At 38.2% G+C, this 14,964-nt stretch overlaps 1 protein-coding gene across 1 annotated transcript in view; it reads right to left on the bottom strand.

Annotated features, from left to right (window-relative positions):
- cttnbp2 (cortactin binding protein 2) overlaps positions 1-14,964 on the bottom strand; it is an 83,630-nt gene that overhangs the window by 41,104 nt on the left and 27,562 nt on the right. The window contains exon 3 of the mRNA XM_055155826.1: positions 9,978-10,205. Within this exon, the coding sequence (XP_055011801.1) occupies positions 9,978-10,205 (228 nt within the window). The remainder of the gene's footprint in view (positions 1-9,977; positions 10,206-14,964) is intronic.

The raw sequence follows: 14,964 nt of genomic DNA, 5'->3' as shown, positions 1-14,964 counted from the left end.
GGTCAGAAGGGATGCAAAAGATGTTCCTGGATTACATGGATACTATAAAAACACTTTTTTTTCAGGTGTTTAGAATGAAAATATAAAATACGTAGACCAGAATTTACATTGTTCATTGTGAAAAATCCCGCACACTGTCTTACATGCAAAATGTGAGATTTATTATTTAGAAATTTATTTGTTTTGGGTACACTGTTCCTTCACGACCTGTTCCCCTTGGGTGCTTACCACACCCTATTTAAGATGGCCACCTGAGCTCTCACTCTGTACATGCATTACGAATTTCGGACTTCCAGTCATTGCGCAATTCATACTGGGAAGGATTTTCTGAAAAAGTGAGCCTCAAACCGTCATGTTTGTTTTCCCAGTGGGATGCGTCTATTGACAAAGCCGATCTTTTCAAGTCTTTTGAACCATATCGCTTTTGTTTCTGGTTCTAATATCATCATATTTTAGTTTTGGGATTCAGACATTGTAAGTGTGTGATTGTTGGATGTCTTAACAGAAAATGGCTCGAGAAATGGGCTTTGGAAGTTTGCCGAACTCCATAAATGCAAAAGGGAATCAGATCTGAGTGACTGCAAACCTCCATTCAAACTGTTTCCCTTCCCAACAGAATTGAAAAATAGTGAAAGGCGAAGGCGATGGGCAGTATTGATCCACAGGAAATACGAAAAAGGAAACCTTTCACTGCCTAAATCATCCTGAGTTTGCAGCGAACATTTTGTATGTGCAGCGCAAATTTCTCGAGCCGTTTTCCACTGTTAGAACATCCAACAACCACACATATAACGATGTCCGAATCCCAAAACTTAAATATGATGATATCAGAACCAGAAACAAAAGCAATATGGTTCAAAAGACTAGAAAAGACTGGCTTTGTCAATAGACGCATTCCACTGGGAAAACAAACACGGCGGTTTGATGCTCACTTTTTCAGAAAATCTTTCCCAGTATGCATTCTGCGCAATGACCGGAAGTCCAAAATTCATGATGCACAAGAGGTGGTTTAACAAAGACTTTTAGTACCACAGCTATCATTTAGCCTTTATTGTTATTGAACCATATAAAATCGATTTTAAATATATCATATCGAATCAAAAGTGCACTGTATCGAGATATAGTGGCCTATCTGTTGGGGTACGTATCATCTCGGCAACTTCTTAATGATACCCAGTCCTACCAACCAATGAGAAATATTTCAGTAGATAAATAAATAAAAAAAATAATTATAATGGATCAGTTTTACACAGCGTTATTTGAACATTCAAAGACTTTAAGGCTTTAAGGCAAAGGCTTTACAGAGCATTATTTATTCACTCCACACTCAGTAAAAAGTAGTGTAACAATTCATACACACAAGTATAAATGCTTTCAGTTGGGTTGAAGCCACAAAATATATGGCTTACATGTGGACCCATTTCATGACAGAGAAAAGGATATGGTTCAACACTTATGGATTTTCTTTCTTGTAATTTCATTCAAAAACAGGCAACCACCCATAGAGTTACATAGGCCCCTGCTCTGTGTCTAAAATAAGACATCTTTCAGGTTCAAAACAGTAGGCTGAAAAAGTTTAAAGTTCATTTTGAGCAAACTTCAGGGTGTACCATCACTCACGCAGCAGGGCTCATGTCTCAGTTGGAAAAGTCATTAAAGCTGATGACAGCATTATACAGAACTGCATGTTACCAGTCTGAGCTGTTTAGCCACTGATACAACTGTTCACTGTGTACTGTGGCGTTTCGGGCTTGAATTCTAAAAGAAGGAGTTTTTTACTTTAACTACTAACACATAACATATTTAGATCACCATGGTACCTTTTATTGTTTTGAAAACGATATTGTCACGGTTTTGTCCAAAATAAATGTAAAGAAATGATGGCTCAGTCGAAAAAACTTAACTGAAAACAACGCATTTATATGTTTAACAAGCTTATGAGGAGTCCAGCCCGTTCCCCGGTTATGTGTGTGCCAACTTGTGTGATGACTGAGTGAATATTTTAGGCTGCAGATGGTTCAAAAATTGCCAAAATTGCCTATCCTTTATAACGGCGTGACCTTTCAATTGACCTGTGTGACCTCAAATGACCAAACTTTTTTTTTTGTGGCATCAGGCACAGGGGCTTGACTCACGTACCAAATTTGGTGACAATCGGTCCATAAACGATGGAATTACCGCAGGTGGACAGACACAGAGACACACACACACAGACACACAGGGTGAATACAAAACCTGGTCAACCCTTCGGGGACCAGGTAATAAGTTTTGTTTCATTTGTGAGTCATCCATCCCAATGTTTCCTATGCTAAGTCATTCCCCCTTCAAAGCACTATCACAACACAATCTGTGTGCAACCTACTAATGAAACGAATGCATCATATCAGATAGGGATGTAACAATAACCGAAATATTGTGATATTGTATTGTCAAAGTTCTGACAATAATATCATGGACAATCACAATATATCAAATCACAAGACTCTTTGCTTAAATTAAGAGTTATGGTGCAGCAATAGCTAAAAATAAAACAGAGGGAACTACATAGACCAGGGGTGTCAAACTCATTTTGGTCCGGGGGCCGTATCCAATCTACTTTGATCCCAAAGGGGCCGGATCAGAAAACTCATGGCATATATACCGCAAAAATAGAACAAATAAGTTCAAATATTTGTGCAGAGAAAAGCAAATCTATTACAGAATTCTTTTTTAATTGATGAACTCTTTCTTTTACAAAATATTATAATATTATAATATTATGAACAACCTGAAACTTTAAGAAAAATGCTATTTCCACATGTATGTAAATAGAAATAAGTCAGTTTTTCTTGGAAAATCCTGCACTCGGCTCCACTTTTCTCATTTTTGACATTTTGCTGATGAGGGTGTCACGGTCAACAGTCAAAACAACCTTTAGGAGCGTTTAGAAAGAGGCAAGTCTTCATTTGTGCTGCTCTGGTGGGAGGGGCCACGCACAGACGCGCTGGAGATGCTGCTATGCTAAGCGGTGCAGAAAATTACCAATGTTTTAATAGAAAATATAATTAAAATATTTTAGTAGAAAATCAGCAGAGAGCCAGATTAAAGGTCTTGCTGTATGTTTGACACCCCTGACATAGACCATGATCTTTTGCTCCATTTCAGTGTAGACTACATGAAGAAATAACAGTTCTAAGCACTTTTAAGTCTCAGTTGTTTAGATTAAGTCTTGTCAAGGCATTTTAAGAAGAAAAAGTAGCATATTAACAGTTCTGTTAGCCTCCACAAAATATCGCAATAAATATCATACTGTGAGGTTCATACGAGACGATATCGTATCGTGAGACTTGGATATCGTTACAGCCCTAATATCAAGTTTGTGAAGTTATAGTTTATTGTTTGTGTCATACTTATGTATATTTACGAAAAACTGGCATTAGAAAACTCAAGAAATAATAGAAAATGGATTTAAACAAGACATTTTCAGGATCAGTACAAGCATTCATGGTCCTGTTTTAGGTTTTAGGTAACAAAAAGGTGAGACAGAGCAATGACTACAGTTAGCATCGCTGTAAGCATCAGCTGCAATGATGACATAAGCTGAAAAGTATCAATTGTCTAAAGAAAGTGTTTTTAAAATTATTATTCTTATTGTCTTATCCAAATCGGTAGTGAGTCTATTCCTTAGTATGAAAATCATGTTTGAAATGTAAGTATCATGACAACACTACAAATGACTCTAGTGTAAACTGGTGAATGCATTTTACCATAACACACTTAAATACTGCGCTACAAGTTTGTTTGCCTTATTTTTACAACCGGGAACTTTAGCTCGGCTGTGAAGTGCCTTGCTAAATATTTGCTGAGTCGTGGGGAGGAAGTGGGGTCATTCTATTTAAAACTCTGTAACTGCAGCTTCACTGGTCGAGCTTCGGGCTAAAATTAACCCAACAACACTGGAAGATCGAGAGAGACCAACCCATACCCCTAAAAACAACTGTTAAAGGTTTGGGCAAATATTGTGAATAGTTTTGCATATTTTCAGTGAAGATTTAAAATGCACTGCATAACTTCTCTTCCTGGAATGTTATGTTATGTTATGTTATAGTATGACATTATCTGTTTCCATGGACACAGGCCAAATTACAGTTTAGATCCATGTTGGTGCGAGCTTACAGTAAGAATGCATGTTTTTTATATGGCAGATCATTTTAATGCCATAGCCTGGAACATTTTGGCTCAACGTTAGAAGAGCAAGAAAGACCAAGCAATACTAATAAAAACAACTTTCAAAGGTTTGGGCAAATATTGTAAATATTTTAGCAATATTTTCAGTGAATATTAAAGGTGCACTGCGTAACTTTTCCGATTGAGTCTCTGCCTGTATGTTATGTTATGATATAGTATGGCATTATCTGTTTCCATGGAGACAAGTCAAGTTACAGTTTAGAGATGTGTTAGTGTGAGCTCGCAGTAATTTTATTAATTTATTTATTATTTTTTTCATCTTTTTTTTTCAGATCATTTTAATGCCATAGCGAGGAACATTTCAAAAATTTCCTAAAAACACTGGAAGATCAAGAGAGACCAAGCGATACTACTAAGAACAACTGTTAAAGGTTTGAGAAATATTGTGAATAGTTTTAGTTTATAGTTTTCTATAACAGAAGAAATTCTACAGATAATTTAAAGGTTCTGTATTACGCAAAATGAATTCTTGTGAGCATTTAGTCTTGTTGTAATGTTGTTACGTCATCAAAAACATGCCTGGAGTTGTGCTTTGTTTCATTCCCACATGTTTGAGTAACCCTTTATTATTAGTCTGTCTCAATAGCTCGAAATGCTCTGTTCCACCTTGTGATGTCATGAAGCTGTATTTTTCAAGTTATTTTTTACCTTTTGTTCAGCAGAGAGTGGCAATTCCAGGGTTGAAATTATCCAAATAATTCTACTGAAGGTGTATGGAGTTTAAAAACACGGCCGTGCACTTCCTGTGACTTCCACATGACATCATTAGGTGGTACAGAGTATTTTCTGTTTGAGAGAAGAACTCAGCTCAGAAATACAAGGTTTGTGTGTAAAACATGTGAATGAAACAAAACACAGCTCCAGATATGTTTGTAATGAGGAAACAAGATTAGAACATAAATCACAAAATAGCATCATATGGGCCCTTTAAATGCCATAATGTGGAACCTTTCAGGCAAAGCAATAACATCTCTATGGACACAAGAAGCTAAGAAAAGTTACAATATGCAGATCTTAAAATATGTCGTGGAGCATTAATATTTGAGAAAATACTGAAATCTGAACTACTATATTAATGGAAAAATGTTTGTAGAGGTTTTCATAATTTTGTAATCGTAATTCAAATTGTGCTTCAACTTGTAATTAATATTTCAGATCTACAAAACCTGTTTTATTTTTATCCTTGAAAGAGAGAGAAGAGAGAGTGGTCCATAAAGTGATATACAAGTCTAAAGTACAGCAGAAACTCATGGATAATTCAATAAGGCACGCACAGGGGACAGGGTAAAGATAGAAACACAGAGTCTACCCGGTAACAGAGGGGAGAAGGGACTATCGGGGACTGTGATTGGACAGAAATGATTAAAATGTTTTCAATTTGTTGTGAGAGAAAAGCTCCTCTCTTGTTTTAATGCATAATACGCCTTTCTATCAGAAAAGATGCAGAGAAAATCTATTCGTATCTTAAGAGCTGTGGACAAGACTAAATTTGGACTAAGCCAGGACTGAATCAGGACTAAACCAGAAAAAATTAGGATTAAACCAGAACTAAATAAGGACTAAACCAGAACAAATTCAGGAGTAAACCAGGCCTGAATCAGGACTAAACCAGAACTAAACCAGAAGTAAATCAGGACTAAACCAGGACTGAATCAAGACTAAACCAGAACTAAACCAGGACTAAACCAGTTCTGAATCTGGACTAAACCAGTTCTGAATCAGGACTAAACCAGAACTAAACCAGAACTAAATCAGGACTAAACCAGGACTGAATCAAGACTAAACCAGAACTAAATCAGGGCTAAAATAGGACTAAATTAAGATCAAATCAGAACTTAACTGGGACTAAACCAGAACTACACCAGGACTAAACCCTAGGGCTGAATCAGGACTAAACCAGGACTAAACCAGGGCTCATATTAGTTTAGTAGTCTATATTTCTGTCTTCTCTTAAATGTTACCTGAAAGTTTCCATGGAAACAGAAAGTTAAAACTGTCCTTCAAAACATTCTCCATGAGACTGATATGTCATACTGTGTAAGATTATAGCCAAAGGAACAACATTTCAGGTTTGTGTAAATGCACGTCTGCTCACAGTGAGAACACGTTTTATTCTAGTGCAGCTAAAAACATGACAAATAAAATAGACAAAAGACTTTTAGAATTATTTATGATTACCATATAATGTAAAAATTCTACAGTGTATTAATTTGAAAGTGTCCCTGTTTTGAAGTCTGAGGGTTCACAGTTGTAACTGATTTGACACAGTGACTGGTCGAACCCGTATAAAGGAGGATGATACCAGCTCAGATCATCAGCCTTCTGGAGCAGGTCTGGACATGTGCAAACTGCTCTGAGATAAAGAATAAAAATGTCAGTGAAAATTACCTGAATTTGATTTAGAGCAGTGGTGTCAAACTTAGCTCATGGAGTTCACAAAGAGGGGGTATTTTACTTGTATGGGCTATTAACTGAACACATAACATATTTAGATCACCATGTTACCTTTTATTGTTTTGACAATACTGTATCCGCCAAAAACAACAAATGTTTTATAACTTTCACTTAAGTTTTTGGCACCATTTTTGTTTTTGAATCCCTCCCTTTTCTCTCTGCACTAAGTCACTCCCCCTTCAGAGCACTATCACAGCTAGGGCTGGGTATCATTAAGAAGTTGTCAATATGATACATACCTCAATACACTGGCTACGATACGATACATATATCGATACAGTGCACTTTTGGTTCAATACAATATATTTCAAATTGATTGGTTCAATAAAAAATAAAGACTAAATCATGGCTGCTTTTCTAAAAGTCTTTGTTAAACCTCTTCTTGTGCAAAGTTCATATCAAACACAAACATATTAAAACAGTGAAAATGTCAAATGTGTCACATAAACAAGTTTCCTTCCTCTAAACAAACAACAAAACTGTAGCACTGTAACTAAATGGTTTTGAAAAATATACCAAAAAATACTCTTGCCGATATATCAATACAGCAGTCCCCGATATCAATACTGTATCATCACATTAAATAATACGATATATCAATATTTCGATATTTTTGCACACACCTAATCACAACACAATCAGGGTGCACCTCACTAATGAAACTGCTGCCCACTGAATCAGGTTTGTGAAGTTGTATGTATTGTATTGTATCCTGTTTTCCCCATGTTCTCCCCATACCTGCTCCGGTTCCTCTGGGTGCTCTGGTTTCCTCTAACACTAATTATTTGAACTGATCAAAATACTAAACTAAATATGATTTTGTATAATATGGCACAGTGGTAAGAAGGTTGCGGGTTTGACTACCAGGTCGCCCGAGCCTTTCTGTGTGGGGTTTGCATGTTCTCCCTGTGTCTGTGTAGGTTCCCTCCAGACATTCCAGTTTCCTAGCCTTATTCATCAGCCGGTTTCACTTCGTAAAAAGCAGCATTAGAAATCGTTTGCTCGACGGTAGGCGGGTACTTTTTATCATTTAACCAATCGCTACTATTTGGTCGTGACATATGTAATTCACTGCTAACAGGGATAACTGGTATATTAAGCTTTTCTCAAATCCCGTAGGAAGAAGGGCAATAGCGTCTTTCCCCTTGATAAAATTCACCCAACATTCTCTTTGTTCCGGCTTTAAATCCTCGATCTCGGGAATCGTTGACAACACTGAATATATGGCTCTTCACCGATTGGCTGGTGCCCGAACTTGCACTTCCAGGGTTTTTGCAAACCGTCTATTGTATTTTGATTCCTGACCTAGTCGCTGGAGAGAAATGAAAGTGAGTGGAGGCAGTAGGTGGTGCCAGCCTGGCTACCAGTTTCCTCCCTCAACCCAAAACATGCATCATAGGCCAGTCCTCCGCCTAAAGAAGTGGTAATGGTAATGAGGTGCCCAGCGACATAGAAGGATGGGTCAAATGCAGAGGACAAGTGTACCATAACCCTTAACCTAAGTTTTCCTATGTTTATTAGATGGTATTTTCAAGATTTATTCACACAAATCCTCAAATATTGAACCTGATTACACCACAAACTTTACAGATCACACAGGGATATAAGAGGATGGAAGGGCATCTGACACAAAACGTGAAAACAACTTTTTTAAATGCAATACTTCATAACTCATACTCTAACTTTGCTGCTGCCTCTCTCTCTCTTCCCACACATAGAGGAGGAGAATGTGTGAATAATCCTTTGCCTCATATAAATCTCATGTCAAAGCAGATTACACAGCTTTACTTCCTGTCATACAAGATCTGAGCCTTTAAATCGGCCAATCACGCACTGCCCTGGGACATTTAAATCCACCAATGACACGCGGCGCTCGCTGGAATGCCCCTGTCGCCGGGTAGACTTCACCTCAGAGGAATGACTCGTGAATCAGATTTAAAAGTGTAACGGGATATTTCTGCTCGTCTCTCTCGGCTCCCAGCTGTAGTTCAGACAGTAGAGACATGCGCCCACTAACCGTTAAGTTTAGAGGTTCGATTCTCATTACAACTAATCACACTAAATCCAGTCTCAAAATCAGAATTTAAAGGTGCACTGTGTAACTTTTTGGGTGGAGGGTCTGCCATATATTTGTGTACATTACAGATATTTGTTGCGTTGAATGTCCTATGGTATGACATAAAACTTGTCTATCTCCATGGAGACAAAGAAGTGACGCCACCAGACCGAATGACAATAAAAGCAAGATGGATAAGTTTAATGCCATACTATGGAAAATTCCAGGCAAAAGCAAAATTATCTGTCTCCAAGGAGGTATGAGGATTTATTACAATGATCAAATAAAATATGACACAGTTCCTTTAGTAGATGTTGAGTTACGATTATTCCCTCTTCAATCTTTAACAAAGACTTTCCCGGCAATAACTACTGTTTGAAAATTGGCTAAGGGTCTAGACCAGGACTAAACCAGGACTAAAGCCAGACTAAACCTGGTATAACCCAGATCTCACCCTCTTATGCCAGGTCTGAACCCAGGTCTAAACACTTTCAAAATTACAGTCTAAACCCAATCTAAATCCAATCTAAACTTGGTCTAACCCAGGTCTACCCTGGTCTAAAGCCAGGTCTAACAGAACTCACCCTCTTGTGTCTGGTCTAAACCCAGCCTAAACCACTCTAAAGCAGTCTAAACCCAGACTAAACTTGGTCTAAACCAGGTCTAACAGCTTTCACTCTCTTGTGCCTTGCTCTAAACCCGGTCTAAACCCAATCTACAGTAAACCCAGGTCTAATACTAGTCTAAACACGGTCTAAACGTGGTCTAAACCCTGTCTCACCCATCGAGCCTGGTCTAAACACAGTCTAAACACGGTCTAAGCGCAGTCTAAATGTGGTCTAAATGCGGTCAAACCCAGTCTCACCCTCTTGAGCCTTGTCTAAACCTGGTCTAAACCCAGTCTAAACACGGTATAAACACAGTCTAAACCTGGTCAAAACCCGGTCTCACCCTCTTGAGCCTTGCCTAAACCTGGTCTAAACACGGTTTAAACACGGTCTAAACACAGTCTAAAAACAGTCTAAACACGGTTTCACCCTCTTGAGCCTGGTCTAAACCCATTCTTACTCTCTTGTGCCTGGTCTAACCCTGGTCTAAACCTGGTCTGAACCTGGTCTACATCTGGTCTAAACCCAGTCTAAACCTGGTCTGAACCTGGTCTAAATCTGGTGAACCCAGTCTACATCTGATCTAAACCCAGTCTAGACCTGGTCTTAACCCGGTCTAAACCCGGTCTCACCCTCTTGTGCCTGGTCTCGGCGGCGGCGAGCTGTGCAGACATCCTCTCCTGCATCTTCCTGCAGTGGGACATGACGGCCTGCAGCACGGCCATGGGGCTGGAGCCTGGGACTCGAGTGTCTTTGTCCCCAGAGACGGAGCACTGCATGTCCCTCTGCAGAGCCAGGAACGGGTCCCTCAACTGAAAGTGTCCATAACGCTCCTGAAGAAACACCTCCTTCCTCTGGGCCTAGAGAGTGAGGAGACAAGGGAACAAGTTAGGAAGCAAAGTAGGAGACAATGAGACAAAGCAAGAGTAAGATGTTAATAAATCAACTTTTAACCATGTTATCACATATAGTGTTGCCGCCTCTTTATCTTACTCACATGTTGTATTTTGATTGAGTCATGGATGTTTGACTCAGTAATCCTGTATTATTCTCACTTCGGGGCTTGAGTGTGTGGAAAATCTTAATTTTCACCTACATATATCCCCACCCACTGCTCTTACTTGCATTATTCTAAAATTTCAGCTTAGCTTCTGTAGTTTTGAATAGAAAGTCAATGAACTTGTTTCTGTCACTAAGCCATTTTAGATCAAAATTGCGATTTCAAATGAACAAAATGTAAAATTATCTATTTTAGACTATACTAAATACCCAAGAAAAAATAATATATATAATATAATATGTCTACTTTATAAGTGTGAACTCCTCTAAAATGGTTAACATTTTCTCTCCAAACCACATGGTTTTACTGACACCGGACTGTTTGATAAGAGCCACTATTTCTGTGTCACAGCATTTTTATTATAAATATTCAAAAGGAAAATAATATTACTATAGTCTATTCAGCTGAACATTTCTTTGTGATAATATTCAATTAAACAACAACTGAAGCCTCCCACACCAACACAAACCTCTCCCAGGACTAAGCCGAGTAAAAATAGGATCAAACCAGATCTAAACCAGGACTAAAAGAGTAACCTGCTGTATCTCAAATTCAATCTTACATTGATGTCTTGACAGATCTTTTCTCGATAATGACTTACAAGCTTTGACCCATGACCCTGAAGATTGACCTTTCACACTGTAAGAGCTACACAAAAACACAAGAGGTTTAATAATGTATAGATAATTGGTTTAGGCCTGGTTAAGATCTAGTTAAGACCTGGTTTAGACTTTGCTCAGACCTCTTTTAGATCTGCTTTAGACCTGGTTTAGACCTACATTAGAACTGGTTTATCACAGTTAATGCACCATTACCATATACCATTTGCATTAACTGTTGGTGTCAGAGTGGATTACCGCGAAGAGGTCAGAGTTCAAAGTTCATTGGTTTGATCTGTAGGAAACATCGAGCTGCTCTATCCAAGTTTCTATTGATCTGTTCAATTGGCTGTCAATGGGCTATGGATACACCATTGTGTTTAGACCTGGTTTAGACCTTGTTTAGTCCTGGTTTAGACCTGATTTAGACCTGGTTTAGACATAATTTAGTCCTGGTTGGGTGCTGTTTAGACCTGGTTTAGATCTTTTTTAAACCTTGTTTTCTCCTGGTTTAGACTTGATTTAGACCTGGTTTAGACATAGTTTAGACCTGGTTTGGTGCTGGTTTAGATCTAGTTTAGAGCTGATTTAAACCTGGTTTGGTCCTGGTTTGGTACTGGTTTAGACCTGGTTTAAACTTGGTTTGCTCCTGGTTTAGACCTGGTTTAGACCAGGTTTAGACTTGGTTTGATCCTGGTTTGGTCCAGGTTTAGACCTAGAATCTGACATGCAGAGAAATAGAAGGATGGAAGGGCGTCTGATCTGACATACAGGATGGAAGGGCATCTGACACACAGGCACATATGAAGGCAGGAGGGGTTTTGATAGACAGGAACAAAAGTATATGAGGGCATATGACACACAATTATATAAGAAGACGGGAGGGCATCTGACACACAGGGATACAGGGGTGAGCTGTATTGTTCTTTTGCACATTTGTGAATATTTAGGTCAGGTGCAGCTGGTTATGTAACACAGCGAACACCCACAGACTCAAATATCTCACTAAAAAGCACACTTCAAACTAGCCAGACGCCAGGCCACAAAGACCCTCTCCCGTCTAATCATTATTTTACATTTTTATAAAAACAAATCTCAAAAAGTGAAATCCACAAATGTTTTCACTGATCATTTCTATCAGTGACCAGGTCCATTCTCCTATTGCATTTCTCCAACTATACCACAACATCTGGGAGGGCATCTCACACACCACAACATCTGCAGAGGCATTTGACCTGCCCCCATCTCAGCCTAAAACTACAGGAAATATAGAAGGATGGGAGGGCATCTGATACAAGGGGATATAGGAGGAGGATGGTAGGGCATCTGACATAGGGATAAAAAAGGATGGGAGCGCATTTTCCCTATTTATTTATTTTTTATTTGGCAAAAGGAAAAATCTGTCAACTGGGCAAATGGTCAAAATTTATTTGACTATGTTTTGCAGCTCATCCAAGCTGCTTCTTCAATTCTGGTCAGATGCTGGTGGACACTGCCTTATATCTGCCTGAAGGGAGGAGCTATTTGTTTAATTTATTTTTTTTAGTTAACTATGCCTACTAAGCTGGACTGAGTGTGGGGTCTTTATATTAACATAATCAGGGCCATAATTGGTGCTTTCACACCTCTGGGCCTGACCTGGTTGTCTTTGTTTGTTTTGATTTAGGTTTGAGGATGGAGTTGTAAATAGGAGACAGATGGTGTCTGAGGCCTCCATTTCCGTTAAACGAAGTATTCTCTCTAACAAAAATAGTTTCTTTAACTCCCCTCTCAAACTAATTCTCTGGCTAAGACCTGTACCTCACTGTCCTCAAAGGAGTGGCCTGTGGCTTATAGATGGAGATGTACATTAGACTGAGGTCCACTATGGCTCTCTCGTCTGTTAGTTAGTTAGTTCATCCTCTTGTTAAGTGGCTGTTTTGTTTCTCAAGTGTAGCACTCACTGCGGTCTTTACTATACTAAAGAGAAACAGTGTAACATATGCGAAACGTATTCGACCAAATAAACTTTAGTCCAGTTGAGAAATTGAATTTCTCCTTTTGCCATGGATTCTACCTGGACAACTGAGAGATTGTACACACTTATTTTTTATTTATTTATTTCCCTTTTCTCTACACACAATATTCTTTAATTATGATTATTGTGATTATTTTCAATTATTTTTTACTTATATTCATTATCAATATATTTTCATGTTTGTCTTTAATTGTTTGTATTTAATTATGTTGATTCAATACAATACAATATTAAGTCTTTTTTTTAGCACAAGGTGGGGTTAAAATGGGGATAAAAATGTGAATAAAAACAAACAAAATGGAAATATTGTGTCTACTGTAATGTCAATCAAGATTTTTTTGTGTGTGTATGAAACTTGGACACAATAAATAGTATTAAATAAACAATAAATAGTATTAAAAAAAAGAAAATAGAAATTTCAAATCTATAGATAATTTTGAAATAAAGTTCAGCCTTGTTATGAAACTAACACCAGTATTGCCTCATTGCTCTGTAGTGTGTCTAGTTGTGCTTGCTTGTTTTCCTGTGTACTTAAAAGTATTAAAGAGGTTCATTATTGCAGGGAACACTTAAATTAAAGTAATAAAGAGTTGACATTTAAAGGCCTGTGATGTCTGACTCACTGTTAGTCAGCACATTCACTAGATTTATTCAGCACACAAAGAACTCCCACTATGCTCCTCATCCCATCATAGTCTGATTATAATTTGATTTCTCCAGAGATCACACTTTTCCCAGTGCACACTCAGAATATTAAAAAGACGTTATGAAATTTGATGGAGATGGTTCTATATGGATTTCTTCAGGTAAAATAAAATCAAAACCCACAGATGTACTGAAACTAAAAAGTACTTTCAAAACTGGTTACTCAACATATATGATATACCGTGTTTTTCGGACTTTAAGTCACACTTTTTTCATGGTTTGGGTGTTTCCTGCGACTTACACTCCAGTGCGACTTATATATTAAAATGTTCACACTGACAGCCTCGAGAGGGCGCTCTAGGTTTGTGTGTCACTATCTGCTGCTCCTGTTACTCCTGTAGCACTGTCACTTCGCCCATAACTGCGCATGTCTTCTGCAGAAAAAGCTGCAGTCCTGCTGCATGGAGTGAAATATGCAGTTAAAAATGATAATCAAGCAGCAGAAGAAAGTTTGGAGTGAGTGAGAAACTTGTGAGGGACTGGTGGAAAGCAGGGCTTGAGAACACAGATTCACGGCAACCGGGCGGGTCTGCTATCAGGCGGATGCGCCATTTAACTTTCTTGGAAGTCATTGGATGGATTGCCAAAGCCTGGACTTCAGTGACACCGAAACCATCCTGTCGGGATTCAGAAAGGCCAGAATAATTCTAACTGGAATTGATGCTGAGTCTGACAACAGCTACACAGAAGAGGAAGCAATGTTCCGTTTACCTCCAGAGGTCACGGAGTTGCTCAGAAGTGACACAGAGGATGAAGAATTCAATGGATTTAGTGATTTGGAGTGAGATGGAGAATTTGGTAAACTTAGGTTATGTTGTTTCTGCTATAGTTATCTGAAGAACTGTTAATATATTAAGTTAACATGTTAGATGCCTATTCAGCCTGTTGTTCTCTGTTCTATTGTTATTACTATAACTTGCCTTTTGAAATGAAATGTTGGTTCCTGGTCTGGTGCAACTTATCGTCCAAAAAATATGGTAATGTATGACACAAATCACTCAAACAGGGTAACATTTTTAGGTTTGCATATTTAGTTTTAGAATTGCCTACATTTACATCCAAACTGTACAAGACCACAAGCTAAAAATAAAAACTAAAATTTACATGTGATATATTTATTTAAAAGTAGGAGTGCTTATAAATGTGGCATGTAAATAGTTTGCCCCTGTAGTTTGCCAGGGATCTAGAACACACACTTCTTCAATGCCTAACAAAAATGTGAGTCAGGTCTACTTGTT

Source organism: Boleophthalmus pectinirostris, unplaced genomic scaffold, assembly GCF_026225935.1.
Source record: "Boleophthalmus pectinirostris isolate CB_2022bp ecotype Guang Dong unplaced genomic scaffold, ASM2622593v1 HiC_scaffold_2, whole genome shotgun sequence".
NCBI classification, from domain to species: domain Eukaryota; kingdom Metazoa; phylum Chordata; class Actinopteri; order Gobiiformes; family Gobiidae; genus Boleophthalmus; species Boleophthalmus pectinirostris.
Note: the sequence above shows the minus strand (reverse complement) of the source record. Positions and strands in the feature narration are given on the sequence as shown.